This window comes from Heterodontus francisci, chromosome 3, assembly GCF_036365525.1.
Source record: "Heterodontus francisci isolate sHetFra1 chromosome 3, sHetFra1.hap1, whole genome shotgun sequence".
In the NCBI taxonomy this organism is placed as follows: domain Eukaryota; kingdom Metazoa; phylum Chordata; class Chondrichthyes; order Heterodontiformes; family Heterodontidae; genus Heterodontus; species Heterodontus francisci.
In genome coordinates this window covers 80,851,417-80,866,189 of record NC_090373.1, presented here as the reverse complement: position 1 = coordinate 80,866,189, position 14,773 = coordinate 80,851,417, and the positions used below count along the sequence as shown (strand labels likewise).

The following is a 14,773-nucleotide window of genomic DNA, read 5'->3' as shown; positions in this document are numbered from 1 at the left end:
GACTCCTCTATGCTTTGAGTCATTGTGTGCAATCTTTCTGGCAGGTGTTTCAGGCATTTCCTGGTGTATGCCTCGGCCCTCAAAGTCAGCATGAGTTCTCTGTGTTCTTGCTGTCTGGCGAGCTGGAATCTGTAGCTTCCTACCCACAGCCATAACTCCTGCACATGTGTCCAGTAATTCATCACATGAAGACCCTTCCTCCAACCTTCCCTCTAAAGTGTGTGTGGTGCCAGTCTCAGAAATGGTGTTTGCTAGCATCAGAGTGAGTGAAATCCAGCATGTTTTGCTCCAGAGAGGACAAGGTTTGCAAGCAGACTCCGCCTCAGTGACAGCCTTGTGAGGTGTTTTAAGAATATAACTGACATGGTGGAATAGGTTTTATGTTGTGGGGAAATGCGAATTGCAGTGGTTGTGGGAGTAGGTAGGTCAAAAAGTATCTTTTTAAATTCTTTTATGGGATGTGGGTGTGGCTGGCTAGGCCAGCACTTATTGCCCATCCCTAATTGCCCTGGGAAAGTGGTGGTGAGCCACCGCCTTGAACCGTTGCAGTCCATGTGGTGTAAGTATCCACATTGCTGTTAGGGAGGGAGTTCCAGGATTTTGACCCAGCGACAGTGAAGGAATGGCGATATAGTTCAAAGTCAGGATGGTGTGTGGCTTGCAGGGGAACTTGCAGGTGGTGGTATTCCCATGCATCTACTCCCCTTGGCCTTCTAGGTGGAAGAGGTTGCAAGGAGCCTTGGGGAATTGCTGCAGTGTATCTTGTACATGGTACACACTGCTGCCACTGTGCGTTGGTGGTGGAGGGATTGAATGTTGAAGGTGGTGGATGGGGTGCTGATCTAGTGGGCTGCTTTGTCCTGGATGATGTTGAGCTTGAGTGTTGTTGGAGTTGAACTCATCCAGGCAAGTGGAAAGTATTCCATCACACTCCTGACTTGTACCTTGTAGATGGTGGACAGGCTTTGGGGAGTCAGGAGGTGAGTTACTCACTGCAGAATTCCCAGCCTCTGACCTGCTGTTATATGTAGTTATATGGCTGGTCCAGTTCAGTTTCTGGTCAATGGTAACCCCCAAGATGTTGATAGTGGGGGATTCAGCAATGGTAATGCTATTGAATGCCAAGAGGAGATGGTTGGATTCTGTCTTGTTGGAGATGGTCATTGCTCGGCACTTGTGTGGCGCGAATGTTACATAAATAGGAGGAGCAGGAGGTGGAATGAATTGTGGCACAGTGATTGCAGGAAAGTGAAAGGTAACAGGGAGGGAAGTATTGCAAACAGTGAGGCTGAAGGTTATGGACGTGACAGGAGAGAGTAATTGATGTCAGAGGTAAGGCTGTTACCTTGACAATTCTAATAAGGTCACTGCAGCCATGTTCTGGGAGCTAAGCTCCAGGCATTAACCTCTGATGCCACCTCTTACCACTTGTGGTGGAATTGTTTGTCTGGAGGGGACAGGGTCCCCCTAGCTCTGTCCATTGCCTGTATCAGGGCTTGTAATGTAGCATCGGAGAACCCGGGGGCCCCAGTTTGCAGCTTTTGCAACTACTTCTCTCCTTATAAATGTTTCCTGATGTTGGCCACCTGTTGAAGAGATGCTGGCTGGCTTTAAGTGATGTCAGTGCAGCCCAATCTCCTTTCCCCCACATCCTCAAACAGGCATGCAGCCAGTGACTAATGTGGGCATTGCTGGCTGCTCCCCCAATTCATTATGAGCTGACAGCACCACTATGACCACATGAACAGGTGCATGTAGTCTACACCCTGACGCTGCATGCCCATTGGCCATTTTTGGACATGATTGAAATTTTAAGCCGTTGAATCTTAGGTTGTTAAAAATAAAATAGCCATAGTACTTGTCTAGTAATTGTGCATATCTAATTTTGGATTAATTTCCTATCTGATATGTTTGCTAATGAACCCAATCTTCTTTGTCTTATGGTTTCCTTTTGTTCCCCAGAATCCATTGAAGAAAAACAAATTAAAATTAAAGACATCTTTAGATATTACCAGGTAGTAGAACATTTCTTGTTTTTCTTAACCTGTTTATTCTCTCAAAGCCCATCCCTCCCCTTGCACTAACTCATAGCTCTTGGCACCAATCAAGGTCAGTTTAGCAAGACACCAGTTTTCATTACAATTGTGTTCAGTTGCATGCTGTATCATGACCCCTAAAATACCACAGAACTAATGTCTATTTTTAATACATGCATCAATAGCTTGGGCTGATTTTACGATAAGAATAATGGTGAAGCTAACAGTGCTAAACGTCATTATAGGGTAAATTGGACTGCAGCTTCTGGCATCTGCACCTAAGTAATTAAATGCATAAATCTGGAAGTTGCTGTCAGAGTTGCCATGCTCCTCCACAGGATGCATTGTTGCAATCCTCGCCGATAGACTCGGCACCAAAATGAATGCAATGGTGTGAACTCGGGTTACTAGCCCACTATGCACTAAAGCCAATGGAAAAAGTTCGAGGTTGTGCATTCAGGAGTAAGTGTGTTTTTAAACAGTGTGATAAGTGATAATTACTGCTGAACAACCACTCTAGCCCTGAAATCTTTTTTTTGAAGTGTAGAGTCTCATTCCCTTAGAACATGATTAGTACTGAGGATTTTAAAACTAAAATAACTTTTATTTTCTGTGTCTGTCTCTCTTATCTCTCTCCCTGAATCTCATCTGTATTTCCCAATCTTTAATTTGCTGTCTGTACATTAATTAAATCTAATTTATATTTCCTACTTTATACTTCCTGGATTAGTCTCTGCATGGCTCAGAGAGGCTTAAGAACCTGGCTGTTGCTCAATCTTTTCACAGATGATGCAGGTTCCCTGTGGGGGTACCGCACTGGATCAGACCTGGCATTGGTACAAGTCTCCACTATAAAGCCTACAAAACCTTTGTGGGCAGCTGTCAGAGGGGTGAACAGCAAGTGCCATTTCTTGACTGTTGACAGCAAAATCCAGGCCATCACATTTACATTAGCTTTGTTTTGTGCACCATGAATTTGATATTTGAAGCTTATGCACACAATTTTTATTTGATTCCACAAAAAAGAAAGGAACAGAAACTTAAATATACAGTTAAAATGCCCTGAAAGTATTATTTTCAGATGTGTATTTGGACTTGTGTAAGTTAAGAAACAGTCATGATATGTCTAAAATCTTTTCCAGTTTCCAAAATTACACATGGTTTCTTTCTGCAGAACCTGTCATCTTGTATTGAACTGCGCATTATGCTATGAAAATATGCTTTTTAAGTTTTCAGTTCTGACTATGGGTTTTACCCAAAATGTTAAACTGTCATTCCTCTTTCCATATGCTGATTGACCTGTTCATTTTTTGCAATTTCTGTTCTTCAGATTTTCAGCATTTGCAGTTTTTATTTTTATTTGTGCATTGTGATGTATTGATATGTTCACAAAAACTGATAATAACAATGAAGCCAAAGGTTTTGTTACATCATGTTACATTAGGCAACATGAACTATGTAAAAGCATAGGAATTGCTAGACGGAAAAAGACTAAGGTTCATTTAGGATGCCTTCTACCACCCTGGCCATTGCATGATACAATGATCGTGGGGTTGTTGGCTAATCATGGCCATCAAACTCTATAAATTGGTCTACAACAGACCTTGACATGAGGCGGGGAAAGCCTGGTTGAGAACTTTGAGAACCAAAGGTCCAAACTAGCAGTTTTTGATTACTCTCTTTCTCTGTGACCTATTAAATGACTCATTTATTTATTTCTGTCATGATGTCTTGCATCATAGAATCATAGAACCATAGAATGGTTACAGCACAGAAGGAGGCCATTTGGTCCATTATGTCTATGCCAGCTCTCTGCAAGAGTAACTCATCTAATATAATTGCAACTCAATACTGGAAAGTACAGTGTAACATTGAAGGAATAGAATGATTGTATGATTTGGTTGAGGCGAGAGTTTCAAAATTCACCCTTTATATCAAGATTCACAGTGACCTTTTGAGTTCTAAGCGAATTAACCCACAATATGACCCTACTTCGATTTTAGTGCTGAAATCTATATACAGTACTCAACAGTGAAACAGGCCTTTGTGAATATTGTCTCTTTGTAACTAAAGAATCATTGACCAACCCAAAACAAGGTCTGCTCATTTAATGGCAATGTAAATAACCTGATAAATCTAATTGATTACTAACTTTATAGATATAGATCAATTTGTTGGGACTGTCTTGCAGATTATAATGCTCATGGGCTTAGGGAAAAATGTTTTTGGCACTAAATATGCTTTTGGTAGTATTACAGCTGCACTGTATTTAGCACTGAGTGAAACAGGAAATGTTAACATTGCTGTTAAAGTGACTAATTGACGTAAACTAACGCAAAAGCAAAATAGACAATGCTGAAAATACTCAGCAGGTCTGGCAGCATTTGTGGAGAGAGAAACAGTGTTAATGTTTCAGGTTGGCAATCCTTCGTCAGAACTCAGAGTGCTTAGAGACGTAACAGTTTAAAAACCAGACAGGGAAAGCGGGGAGGGGAGGAAAGAACAAACAGGAAGGTCTGTGATGGGGTGGCAGGCAGGAGAGATTAAATGACAAAAGGGATGATAGTGCAAGGCAAAAAGAGATGGTAGTGGGACAAGTAAAGAAACTAAAGATGTATCTAGAGGAGGTGTAAATGGCAATAGCAAAATCATCACCAGCAGCTGCCGTCAGAAAAAGGGGCTGAGATTATAACCTGAAATTGCTGAACTCAATGTTGAGTCTGGAAGGCTGTAAAGTGCCTAGTGGAAAGGAGATGCTGTTCCTCAAGTTTACGCTGAGCTTCATTGGAACAGTGTAGGAGGCTAAGGACAGAAAGCTCAAAGTGGAAGTGAAATGGGAAAATAAAATCATAGGTGACTGGAAGCTCAGGGTCACGCATGTGGACTGCATGGAGGTTTTCCACAAGGCGATCGTACAATCTGAGTTTGGTCTTCCCAGTGTAGAGGAGACCACATCATGAGCAGCGAATACAGTATACTAAATTGAAAGAAGTACAAGTAAATTGCTGTTTCACCTGAAAGGTATGTTTGGATTCCTGGATGGTAAAAGGACGGGTGCTGCACCTCCTATGCAGGTTCAATGATTTGATGAGGACTGGCAAGTTACTACTGCTACTTGTGTTTATATAGCGCTTTTAATGTAATAAAAAGTCCCAAGGTGCTTCACAGGAGCATTATAAAGCAACATTTGACACCAAGCCACGTAAAGAGATGTTAGAGCAGATGACCAAAAGCTTGGTCAAAGTTGTCGATTTTAAGAAGCGTCTTAAAGGAGGAAAGAGAGGCAGAGTGATTTAAGAAGCCAGAGCTCAGGGCCTAGGCAGCTGAAGGCATAGTCACCAATGTAGGCTGATAAAAATTGGGGGTGCTCAAGTGGGTAGAATTAAAGGAGCGCAGATATCTCAGAGGGTTGCAGGGCTGGAGCAGATTAGAGAGATAGGGAATGGCGACAATTTTAAAATCGAGGCATTGATTAACTGGGAGCGAATTTTGGTTAGTGGGCAGAGGGATGATGGGCAAGCGGGATTTGGTGCGAGTTGGGACAGTTTTGGATGACCTTAGGTTTATGGTCGGTAGACCGTGGGAGGCCAATTAGTAGTAGTCAAGTCAAGTTGTAACAAAGGCATAGATGAAGGTTTAAACAGCAAATGAGTTGAGGCAGAGGTGAAGTTGGATGATGCTACAGAGGTGGAAATAGGCAGTCTTGATGCTGCGGGTAAGTGGTCAGAAGCTCATCTTGGAATCACATATAAAACCAATGTTGCAAGCAGTCCTGGTTCAGCCTTAGACAGTTGCCAGCGACAGGGATGGAGTTAGTGGCTAAGGAACGGAGTTTGTGGTGGGGATCAAAGATAATTGCTTTGGTCTTCCCAGTATTTAATTGGAGTAAGTTTCTGCTCATCCAGTACTGGATGTTTGACTAGCAGTCTGGCAATTTACAGTGGAAGGGTTGAGAGAAGTGGTGGTGAGGTAGAGCTGTGTGTGGTCAGCATTCGTGTGGAAACTGACATTGTATTTTCGGATGATGTCATTGAGGGCAGCGTGTAGATGAAAAATAGGAGGGAGCCAAGGATAGATCCTTGGGGAACAACAGAGATAATGGTGTGTAAGTGAGAAGAGAAGCCATTACAGGTGATTCTCTCTCTACGTTCAGGTACATAATAATGCAACCAGGCAAGTTCGGTCCCATCCAGCTAGATAATGGTGGAGAGGCATTGAAGGAGGATGGTGTGGCCAACTGTGTCAAAAGCTACAGGCAGGTCAAGAAAGACAAGGAGGCATAGTTTACCTTCGTCACAGTTAACATAGGATGTCATTTGTGACTTTAATAAGAGCTATTTCAGTACTATGGCAAGGGTGGAAACCTGATTGTAAGGATTCAGACATGGAGATTCAGAAAAGATGGACATGGATTTGGGAGGTGACAACACATTCAAAGACTTTGGAGAGGAAAGGGAGGTTGGCGATGGGGTGGTAGCTTGCAAGGATAGAGAGGTAAATCTCTTTTTGAGGAGGTCTGAAGAATGAATTGCTGCAACTCAGCAAACTTTCTTCGGCAGCACCTCCCAAACCTAGAAAGACAAAGGCAGGAGCTGTATGGGAAAAGCATCAGTTCCAAGTTCCCATCGCAAGTCTCACACCGTCCTGACTTGAACACATATAAGCATTCCTTCATTGTTGCTTGGTGAAATTCCCAACCTAACAGCATTGTGGGATCACCTTCATCAATCAGACTGCAGTGGTCCTAGAAGATGATCTAGCACTACCTTCTCAAGGGAAGTACTGCTGAAATTTAACCTGCTAAAATCATGCAACTACCAATACAGAATGCTGGTAAATTTCCTGTTGCATATCCAGTGGTATTGGCTTGTGGTGTTACCTGAAGCCAACTGGGAAGAATTTCAGCCCCGACTGATCGGCCTACTCCTCTAGATTCCATTAGTGAATCAAGCTGGCTGATCAATGATCACCGACATCCGAGAATATTGAAGACCTTCCTGGTTCAGCTACAGAGACTTAACATGGTCCTGAAACTTCCATCACCAGGCATGTCATGTAAAGCTTTCTAAAGCTCAGAGAAACCCAACTTACTTCCCCTTCTCCCCAAAGTGAATCCTTACTAACTGTTTTTTAGACAATTGATGAGCTTAGGTTTGAGCCCTCCTTTGGACAGCAAACACTTGGCTTTTTACATGTATAGCATGGTGAATAGCACAGCTCCTCAACAAATGAGTTATGTTTCCAACAACCTCTTGAGTACAACATAGACACGCACCATACTCCATCGAATGGTTCCACCAGTTAGAGATGTGCAGCTTCAACAATATCTGTTTACCAATTCAAAATGCAATCATGGTATGGACCAAGTGATGGATATCCAAACATTTTCTTACACCTGGCCTCCTGAAACAGTTGCCATCAGCTATCGTTCTAATCAGCGATACAATGGAATCTACTTCAACAACTTTGGTATGATGGAAGGACCTACATGGGCACAGCTTATGTCCTGATAACCACCTTGATGTTCCAAACATCCAAGCCCAGCATCACCTACTAACCTTTCTCATCACCAACTGTTTAATCAAAGTCCTTGTCCAAGCAACTTTGTAAAGAAGCATGCCTCTTATGAAGCTGACATTCCGTTCAAGATTAAACCAAGTGGGAAGAATCCCAGTGACATGTTGGTGCAGGACAGACCCCTCCCTCCCTGCAGACATTTTCTCAATTTTTGCCACAAATTCTCTTCAATGTGATTGAGAAACCCCTATCATTGCACGACTTACTCTCCCCACCCTGATTCGACCAAAGCCTTCAACATTTTTCCCCTGTTGGCATTGCTATTTTTTTTGGAGGGATCAAAGGAAGCTTGCAGTGCTGGGAAGCAACATTTGACAGTGCTACAGTGGGATATAAGTGTAGGAAGAAGAATATTTGAGAGGCAGAAGAGCCCCAAAGATTTTTCAATTTCAGAAAAGCCTACCCCTGAACCAAAAGACCTTAGGAAAGGGAGAGGAGCCCAGAACTGGGTCCTTTCCCTCCAAATGCTGCTCAATGGGATTGCCACCTCTGGCTGAGAATCTTTCACCATCACCATCTCCACGGTTTCTGGGGGTGGGAGTGCCATGGATATGTGTGTTGTAAGGCCCTGCCTTCCCACTGTCATTTACATCTAGTGGGGCAGTGATGGTGTGGGCAGCAGCCTTGCCTGCTGGGATGTAATAGGAAGGGAGGAAGGAAAATTTAGATCTAGAAAGGGAGGTGGCACTTGGCCACCCCGACCAATTTTCTCACTATTTCTGCTACTTTTGCACTTGATTTGAAATGAGATGGTGGAGGAAAGTCCTGTTTTAAAAATGAATTGGCATGCTTTGTGCGCGACGGGCTCATTGGATACCGTCCTATACCCTCCTGATGTTTTCTATAGTCTATGAATGCTTTTGTTTTATGGTGCTCACCAAACACAATCTTAATTATAATGATAGACACTATATCCAGCTAATCTATAAAAAGGTCTTTGGATCAGGGTTTTTTCCCTGAAGATGGTACTCTTCCAGAATATAAGTTAAAGATTTTGCAATCTTTTGTGTGTTTCTGGTCAATGGAGACGTCAGAAATGTTGGCTTGTGTTTTCTTTTCATTCATAGTTCTGAACAACAGCTGAGACCCAGTAGAATCCCTGTGAGGAAAGGTGACGTGCTTACATCCCAGGGAAATCAGCATCTGACTAGTGCGGCCAGTCATAACCCTGTACTGAAAGTGTTGAAAAGCGTGCGGCCAAATGGTGTACTTCAAGAGTCTAAAGGATGTAAGTGAAAGATTCATAGGAACATAGGACTTAGAAATAGGACATTTGGCCCTTCGAGCCTGCTCCACCATTCGCTGATCTGGTTGTGGTCTCAACTCCACTTCCTGTCTGCCCCCCATAACCCTTGACTCCCTTGTCTATCGATGCTTCTGCCATTTCCTTCTTTTCCATTATCAATTCCCAGACACACTCTCTAGAGGACCAACACTAGCTTTAGTTACTCTTTTCCTATTTAAATACTTATAAAAGCAGATAGTAAGAGTTTCTACATTACTAACTAGTTCAATGGATATAAATTTGGACCGGTCATTAAGAACGGCGTGCATTTTGTCGATATAGTCACGCTTGTTAAGGATGACTATTCCAGTCTCTTTGTCAGGCTTGCAACTATGTATGGCTGGGCTGGCCTTGAGGCCTCGCAATGCCACCAGACATTCACTCAGCATTTGAAAATTGGGTATCCCATGATAGCATGCACTAGATATGTTAGGTGCACTTTCAAGGACTCAGCATTTTCATTGTGGTTTGTGGAGGGATAGCTGAGAATAGAGGAGTTCAAACTCTGCAAATACCTCTTCCCATTTGATGTAGGAACAACAAAATTGAAGCCATGCGCAAGGACAAACTCCACTTTCAGACAGCACATGATCAGACAGATTCACTACGTGTTTGGCAGTGCCATTAATTGCGCTGCTCAAACACTTATGCTTAAGTGAGTTTAAAGTGCGTGTGTGTTTCAAGTGGGTATTGCTTATGGTGCGGTCATCTACTGAGGCAATATAGCAGCACAAATGGATCAAATTGATGAATGAAAGAAATTTGAGTACCTCAGACAAAGCACAGCATAGGGCGTGCCGTATATTAGTAACCCTACAACCAATTCGTTCAATCATGCTCGTGAATGTGTTTAAGGCTGCCATTTTCACACCTGAAAAGTGCCCAGTCTACTTCAAATTACCCTGGAAGGGTAACTTAGGTAAAGAAAAATTTGAGCAACAGGTAAAGCTAGCCATTTCACTCTGCTACTGTGCAGTAGCAACACGAGTGCTATTTTCCACAAACAGGATTCTGCCATCAAGCCAAAAAGGCACTTTGTCTACCATACAAATGAGTAATGTGGTATATGAATTCCAGTGCTGGCGCAACGCCAGGTACGTAAGTCGTACGTTCCAACGACTGGCAGATCGTATCAAACAGCACGTCCCTTTGGCTGTTCGCAATAGGCAGAGTACTGACCTCACTCAACCAGCCTGTGCATGCCAAACTCGGAACATAATGTCGAACGTTAGATGTGATTCCTCGATTGGACAGCACTCGGTGGTAAGAATTACACTAACAACCAATTTAAGATTATCAGTCGGGCTTGCAATGGCTCACTTATGCTTGCTAGAAGCTACATATATGCAGGGACCTGTCCTCTGCAGGCAAAAGGAACATGTCCAGGCTTTGCGCCTTTTTTGAATTAAACAAAAGTGTTGGGGGGACAACAGTTCCCCATGGCAATGCCTCTACCAGTCAATCAACTTGCCAACCAATCAGCATTCTTTTCTCATGCAGTATAAATAGTTGCTCCCTTTGAAAGTTGGCATTCTTGCATCTGTCCTGATGAGTTCAAGACGAAAAACTTCGACAGCATGTCTCTTATTTCAGCGATACACTTTTATAATTATTGAATTGTCATTAATTCTATGAAAATTTGAACATTGGAAAGGTTGGTGGGAAATAAGTAAAACATTTTACAGATTATTTTAACTTCATGTTGATTTTCAAAGTTTTGGGATTCAAATATTAGTTTGGAATATAAATATTCACACACCGGTTTGTTTCTAATTTGACCTGGGATCAGAGTGGAAAATAATCAGTGCATTCTCTTTCTTGACAGGTAGCATATTGGATTGTTCCTTGACTCCATCAGCACTGAAATGTAGTTCTCAAGATTCTATATGCAGCATTAATAGTGAAGCAGAAACTCAGGTGAATATTTCTGGGAAGGTACTTGCATCTTTTCAATGTCAGCGGTGAATCACTGGTAGCACTCTTGACTCTGAGTCAGAAGGTTGTGGATTTAAGTCCCAGTCCAAGACTTAAGCACAAAATCAAGGCTGACACTCCAGTGCTGAGGAAGAACTGTACTGTCAGAGGTAGCAACATTCAGACAAGATGTTAAACCAAGGCCCCGTCTGCCGCCTCAGTTGGATGCAAAAGATCCCACGATGCTGTTTTGAAGAAGAGCAGGGGAGTTATCATAGTTTCAAAGAATGGTTACAGCACAGAAGCAGGCCATTCAGCCCTTTGTGTCCATGCCGGCTCTCTGCAAGAGCAACTCGCCTCGTCCCATTTCAGTGCCTTTTCCCCGTGAGCCCTGCAAATCTTTTCTCTTCAGATAATTATCTAGTTCCCTTTTTAAGGCCTCAATTAAATCTGCCTCCACAACACGCTCAGGCAGTGCATTCCAGATCCTAACCACTCGCATAAAAAGATTTTCCTCATGTTGCTGTTGGTTCTTTTGCCAATCACCTTAAATCATTGTCCTCCGGTTCTGGATCCTTGAGCTAATGGGAACAGTTTCTCCCTATCTACTCTGAACAGACCCCTAATGATTTTGAACACCTCTATCGACTCTCCTCTTAACCTTCTCTTCTGTAAGGAGAACAGACTCAGCTTCTTCAATCTATCCGCGTAACTGAAGTACCTTATCCCTGGAACCATTCTCGTGAATCTTTTCTGCATCCTTTCTCATGCCTTAACATCCTTCCAAAACTGTGGTGCCCAGAACCGGACACAACACTCCAGTTGAGGTCAAACCAGTGTTTTATACAGGTTTATCATAACTTCCTTGTTTTTGTATTCTCTGCCTGTATTTATAAAGCCGAGGATCCCATATGCTTTATTAACTGCTTTCTCAACCTGCCCTGCAACCTTCGATGGTTTGTGCACATATACCCCCAGATCCCTCTGCTCCTCCATTCCTTTAGAATTGTACCCTTTAGTTTATATTGCCTCTCCTCATTCTTCCTTTCAAAATGAGTTGCTTCACATTTTTCTGCATTAAATTTCACCTGCTACTTGTCCTCCCATTCCACCAGCCTGTCTCTGTCCTGTTGAAGTTTATCCTCACAGTTCACAATACTTCCAAGTTTTGTGCCATCTGCAAAGTTTGAAATTGTGCCCTGTACACCCAAATCTAGGTCATTAATATATATCAAGAAAAGCAAGGGTCCCAACACTGACCCCTGTGGAACCCCACTGTATACCTTCCTCCAGTCCGAAAAACAATCGTTTATAACTACTCTCTGTTTCCTGTTACTCAGCCAATTTTGTATTTATGCTGTTATTGTCTAATTTATTTCATGGGCTTTAATTTTGCTGACAAATCTGTTATGTGGCACTTTATCAAATGCCTTTTGGAAGTCCATGTATACCACATCAACCGCATTGCGCTCATCAACCCTCTCTGTTACCTTATCAAAAAACTCAAGCAAGTTAGTTAAACACAATTTATCCCTGGTGGCCTGACCAGATCAGCCATGATCTTATTGAATGGCGGGGCAGGCTCGAGGGGCCGAAGGGCCTACTTCTCCTAATTCATATGTTCGTAATATTTATCCTTCAATCAACATCACAGGAACAGATCATTATCACATTGCTGTTTGTGGGAGTTTGCTGTGCACTATTTGGCTACCATATTTCCTACATTACAACAGTGACTGCATTTCAAAAGTACGTCCAGTGGTCATGAAAGGTGCGATATAAACGCAAGCCTTTTATTATCTTTTGACATAGATCACAGTATCTTTTGTCCAGCATGGATCAATGCTAAACTGTCTGAAGTAGCACAGTTAAGCTGTTTGCTTCACAACCCTGTGTTAGGTTTATTTTTCCAATATAACTTACCTGGGAGCAGAGCGGCGGCTGGCGGACCTGCGAGGAACGTGATCCGGAGCGGCGGCTGGAAGTAAAGAGCAGGTTCGAGGCCCTTTCACTTACCTTGGAGCGGAGCGGCGGCTGGTGGACCTTCGTGGAACCTGATCCAGATCGGTGGCTGGAAATAAAGAGCAGGACTTGAGGCCCTCTTTCACTTACCAGGGAGCAGAGCGGCGGCTGGTGGACCTGCGTGGAAGCTGATCCGGATCGGCGGCAGACTCCCTGTGTGTCTCAGCACACGCCGAGACTCGAAAAGAGGAAAAAAAACCTTAGTGACATCACGGGAATTCTGCAAGGTGATTGGTTGGGTAAGTAACAGCTGTTAGTGAATTTAAATTGCTTAGAAAAGGGTAATTTTTTTTTAAAACCTCAAGTGATGAGGTGAGTATTACTACTTAAATTAGTGTAATTTATTAAGGACTTTAGATTGTACTGGGTAATGTTTGGAGTAGAACAAGACCCCTAGTGTAATTAGTATTTTTTAAATGGAGCAACTAAATTAATTTAAAGGTAAGTCATGGCAGGAGAGCTCAGCCCCGTGATATGCTCCTCCTGCACTATGTGGGAAATCAGGGATGCTTCCAGTGTCCCTGACAACCATGTGTGCAGGAAGTTTATCCATCTGCAGCCACTGACTACCCGCATTACGGAGCTGGAGCTGTGGGTGGATTCACTGTGGAGAATCCGTGATGCTGAGGACATCGTGGACAGCACGTTTAGAGAGGTAGTCACACCACAGGTAATGGCAGCACAGGCAGAAAAGGGACGGGTGACCACCAGGTGGAGTAGTAGGCGCAGGCAGGTAGTACAGGAGTCCCCTATGGCCATCCCCCTCTCAAACAGATATACCGCTTTGGATACTGTTGGGGGGGATGGCCTCCCAGTAGAAAGCAGCAACAGCCAGGTCCGTGGCACCAAGGATGGCTCTGCTGCACAGCAGGAGGAAAAAGGAATGGAAGCACTATAGTGATAGGGGATTCTATCGTAAGGGGTACAGTTAGGTGTTTCTGTGGCCGCAAACGTGATTCCAGGATGGTATGTTGCCTCCCTGGTGCGAGGGTCAAGGATGCCACGGAGCGGCTGCAGGACGTTCTGAAGGGGGAGGGTGAGCAGCCAGAGGTCGTGGTACACATTGGCACCAATGATATAGGTAGAAAAAGGGATGAGGTCCTGCAACAAGAATTTGGGGAGCTAGGTAGCAGATTAAAAAGCAGGACCTCTAAGGTTGTATTCTCTGGATTATTCCCGGTGCCACGTGCTAGTGAGTTTAGAAATAGGAGGATAGAGCAGATGAATGTGTGGCTGAGGAGATGGTGCAGGAGGGAGGGCTTTAGTTTCCTGGATCACTGGGTCTGTTTCTGGCAAAGGTGGGGCCTGCACAAGTTGGACGGTTGCACCTAAACCGGAGTGGGACAAGCATCCTTGCTGGGAGATTTGCTAGTGCTGTTGGGGGGGTGGGGGGGTGGTTTAAACTAATTTGGCGGGAGGATGGGATACAGAGTGGAGGTACAGTAGGGGGGTAATATAGAACAGAAAGTGAGTCTGCCAGGAAGGCAGAGCAATCCAACCTTGCATTTTTCCCTTGTGCAATCCAAATACATAATACATAATACAATACATAAGGAGAGATGCACAGTGGCGCAGTGGTTAGCACTGCCGCCTCACAGCTCCAGGGTCCCGGGTTCGATTCTGGGTACTGCCTGTGTGGAGTTTGCAAGTTCTCCCTGTGTCTGCGTGGGTTTTCTCCGGGTGCTCCGGTTTCCTCCCACAAGCCAAAAGACTTGCAGGTTGGTAGGTAAATTGGCCTTTATAAATTGTCACTAGTATAGGTAGGTGGTAGGGAAATATAGGGTCAGGTGGGGATGTTGGGTAGGAATATGGGATTAGTGTAGGATTAGTATAACTGGGTGGTTGATGGTCGGCACAGACTCGGTGGGCCGAAGGGCCTGTTTCAGTGCTGTATCTCTAATCTAATCTAAATATAGACCTGGTAAGACACAAGGGAAAA

General features: G+C 43.7%; 1 protein-coding gene across 4 annotated transcripts in view; it reads left to right on the top strand.

Annotated features, from left to right (window-relative positions):
• The window catches only part of agbl5 (AGBL carboxypeptidase 5), a 165,749-nt gene that overhangs the window by 132,237 nt on the left and 18,739 nt on the right, over positions 1 to 14,773 (top strand). For all 4 annotated transcript variants that reach the window (XM_068023763.1, XM_068023757.1, XM_068023751.1 and 1 more), the window contains 3 exons: positions 1,963 to 2,015; positions 8,681 to 8,841; positions 10,724 to 10,815. In XM_068023763.1, coding sequence (XP_067879864.1) covers positions 1,963 to 2,015; positions 8,681 to 8,841; positions 10,724 to 10,815 — 306 coding nt within the window. The remainder of the gene's footprint in view (positions 1 to 1,962; positions 2,016 to 8,680; positions 8,842 to 10,723; positions 10,816 to 14,773) is intronic.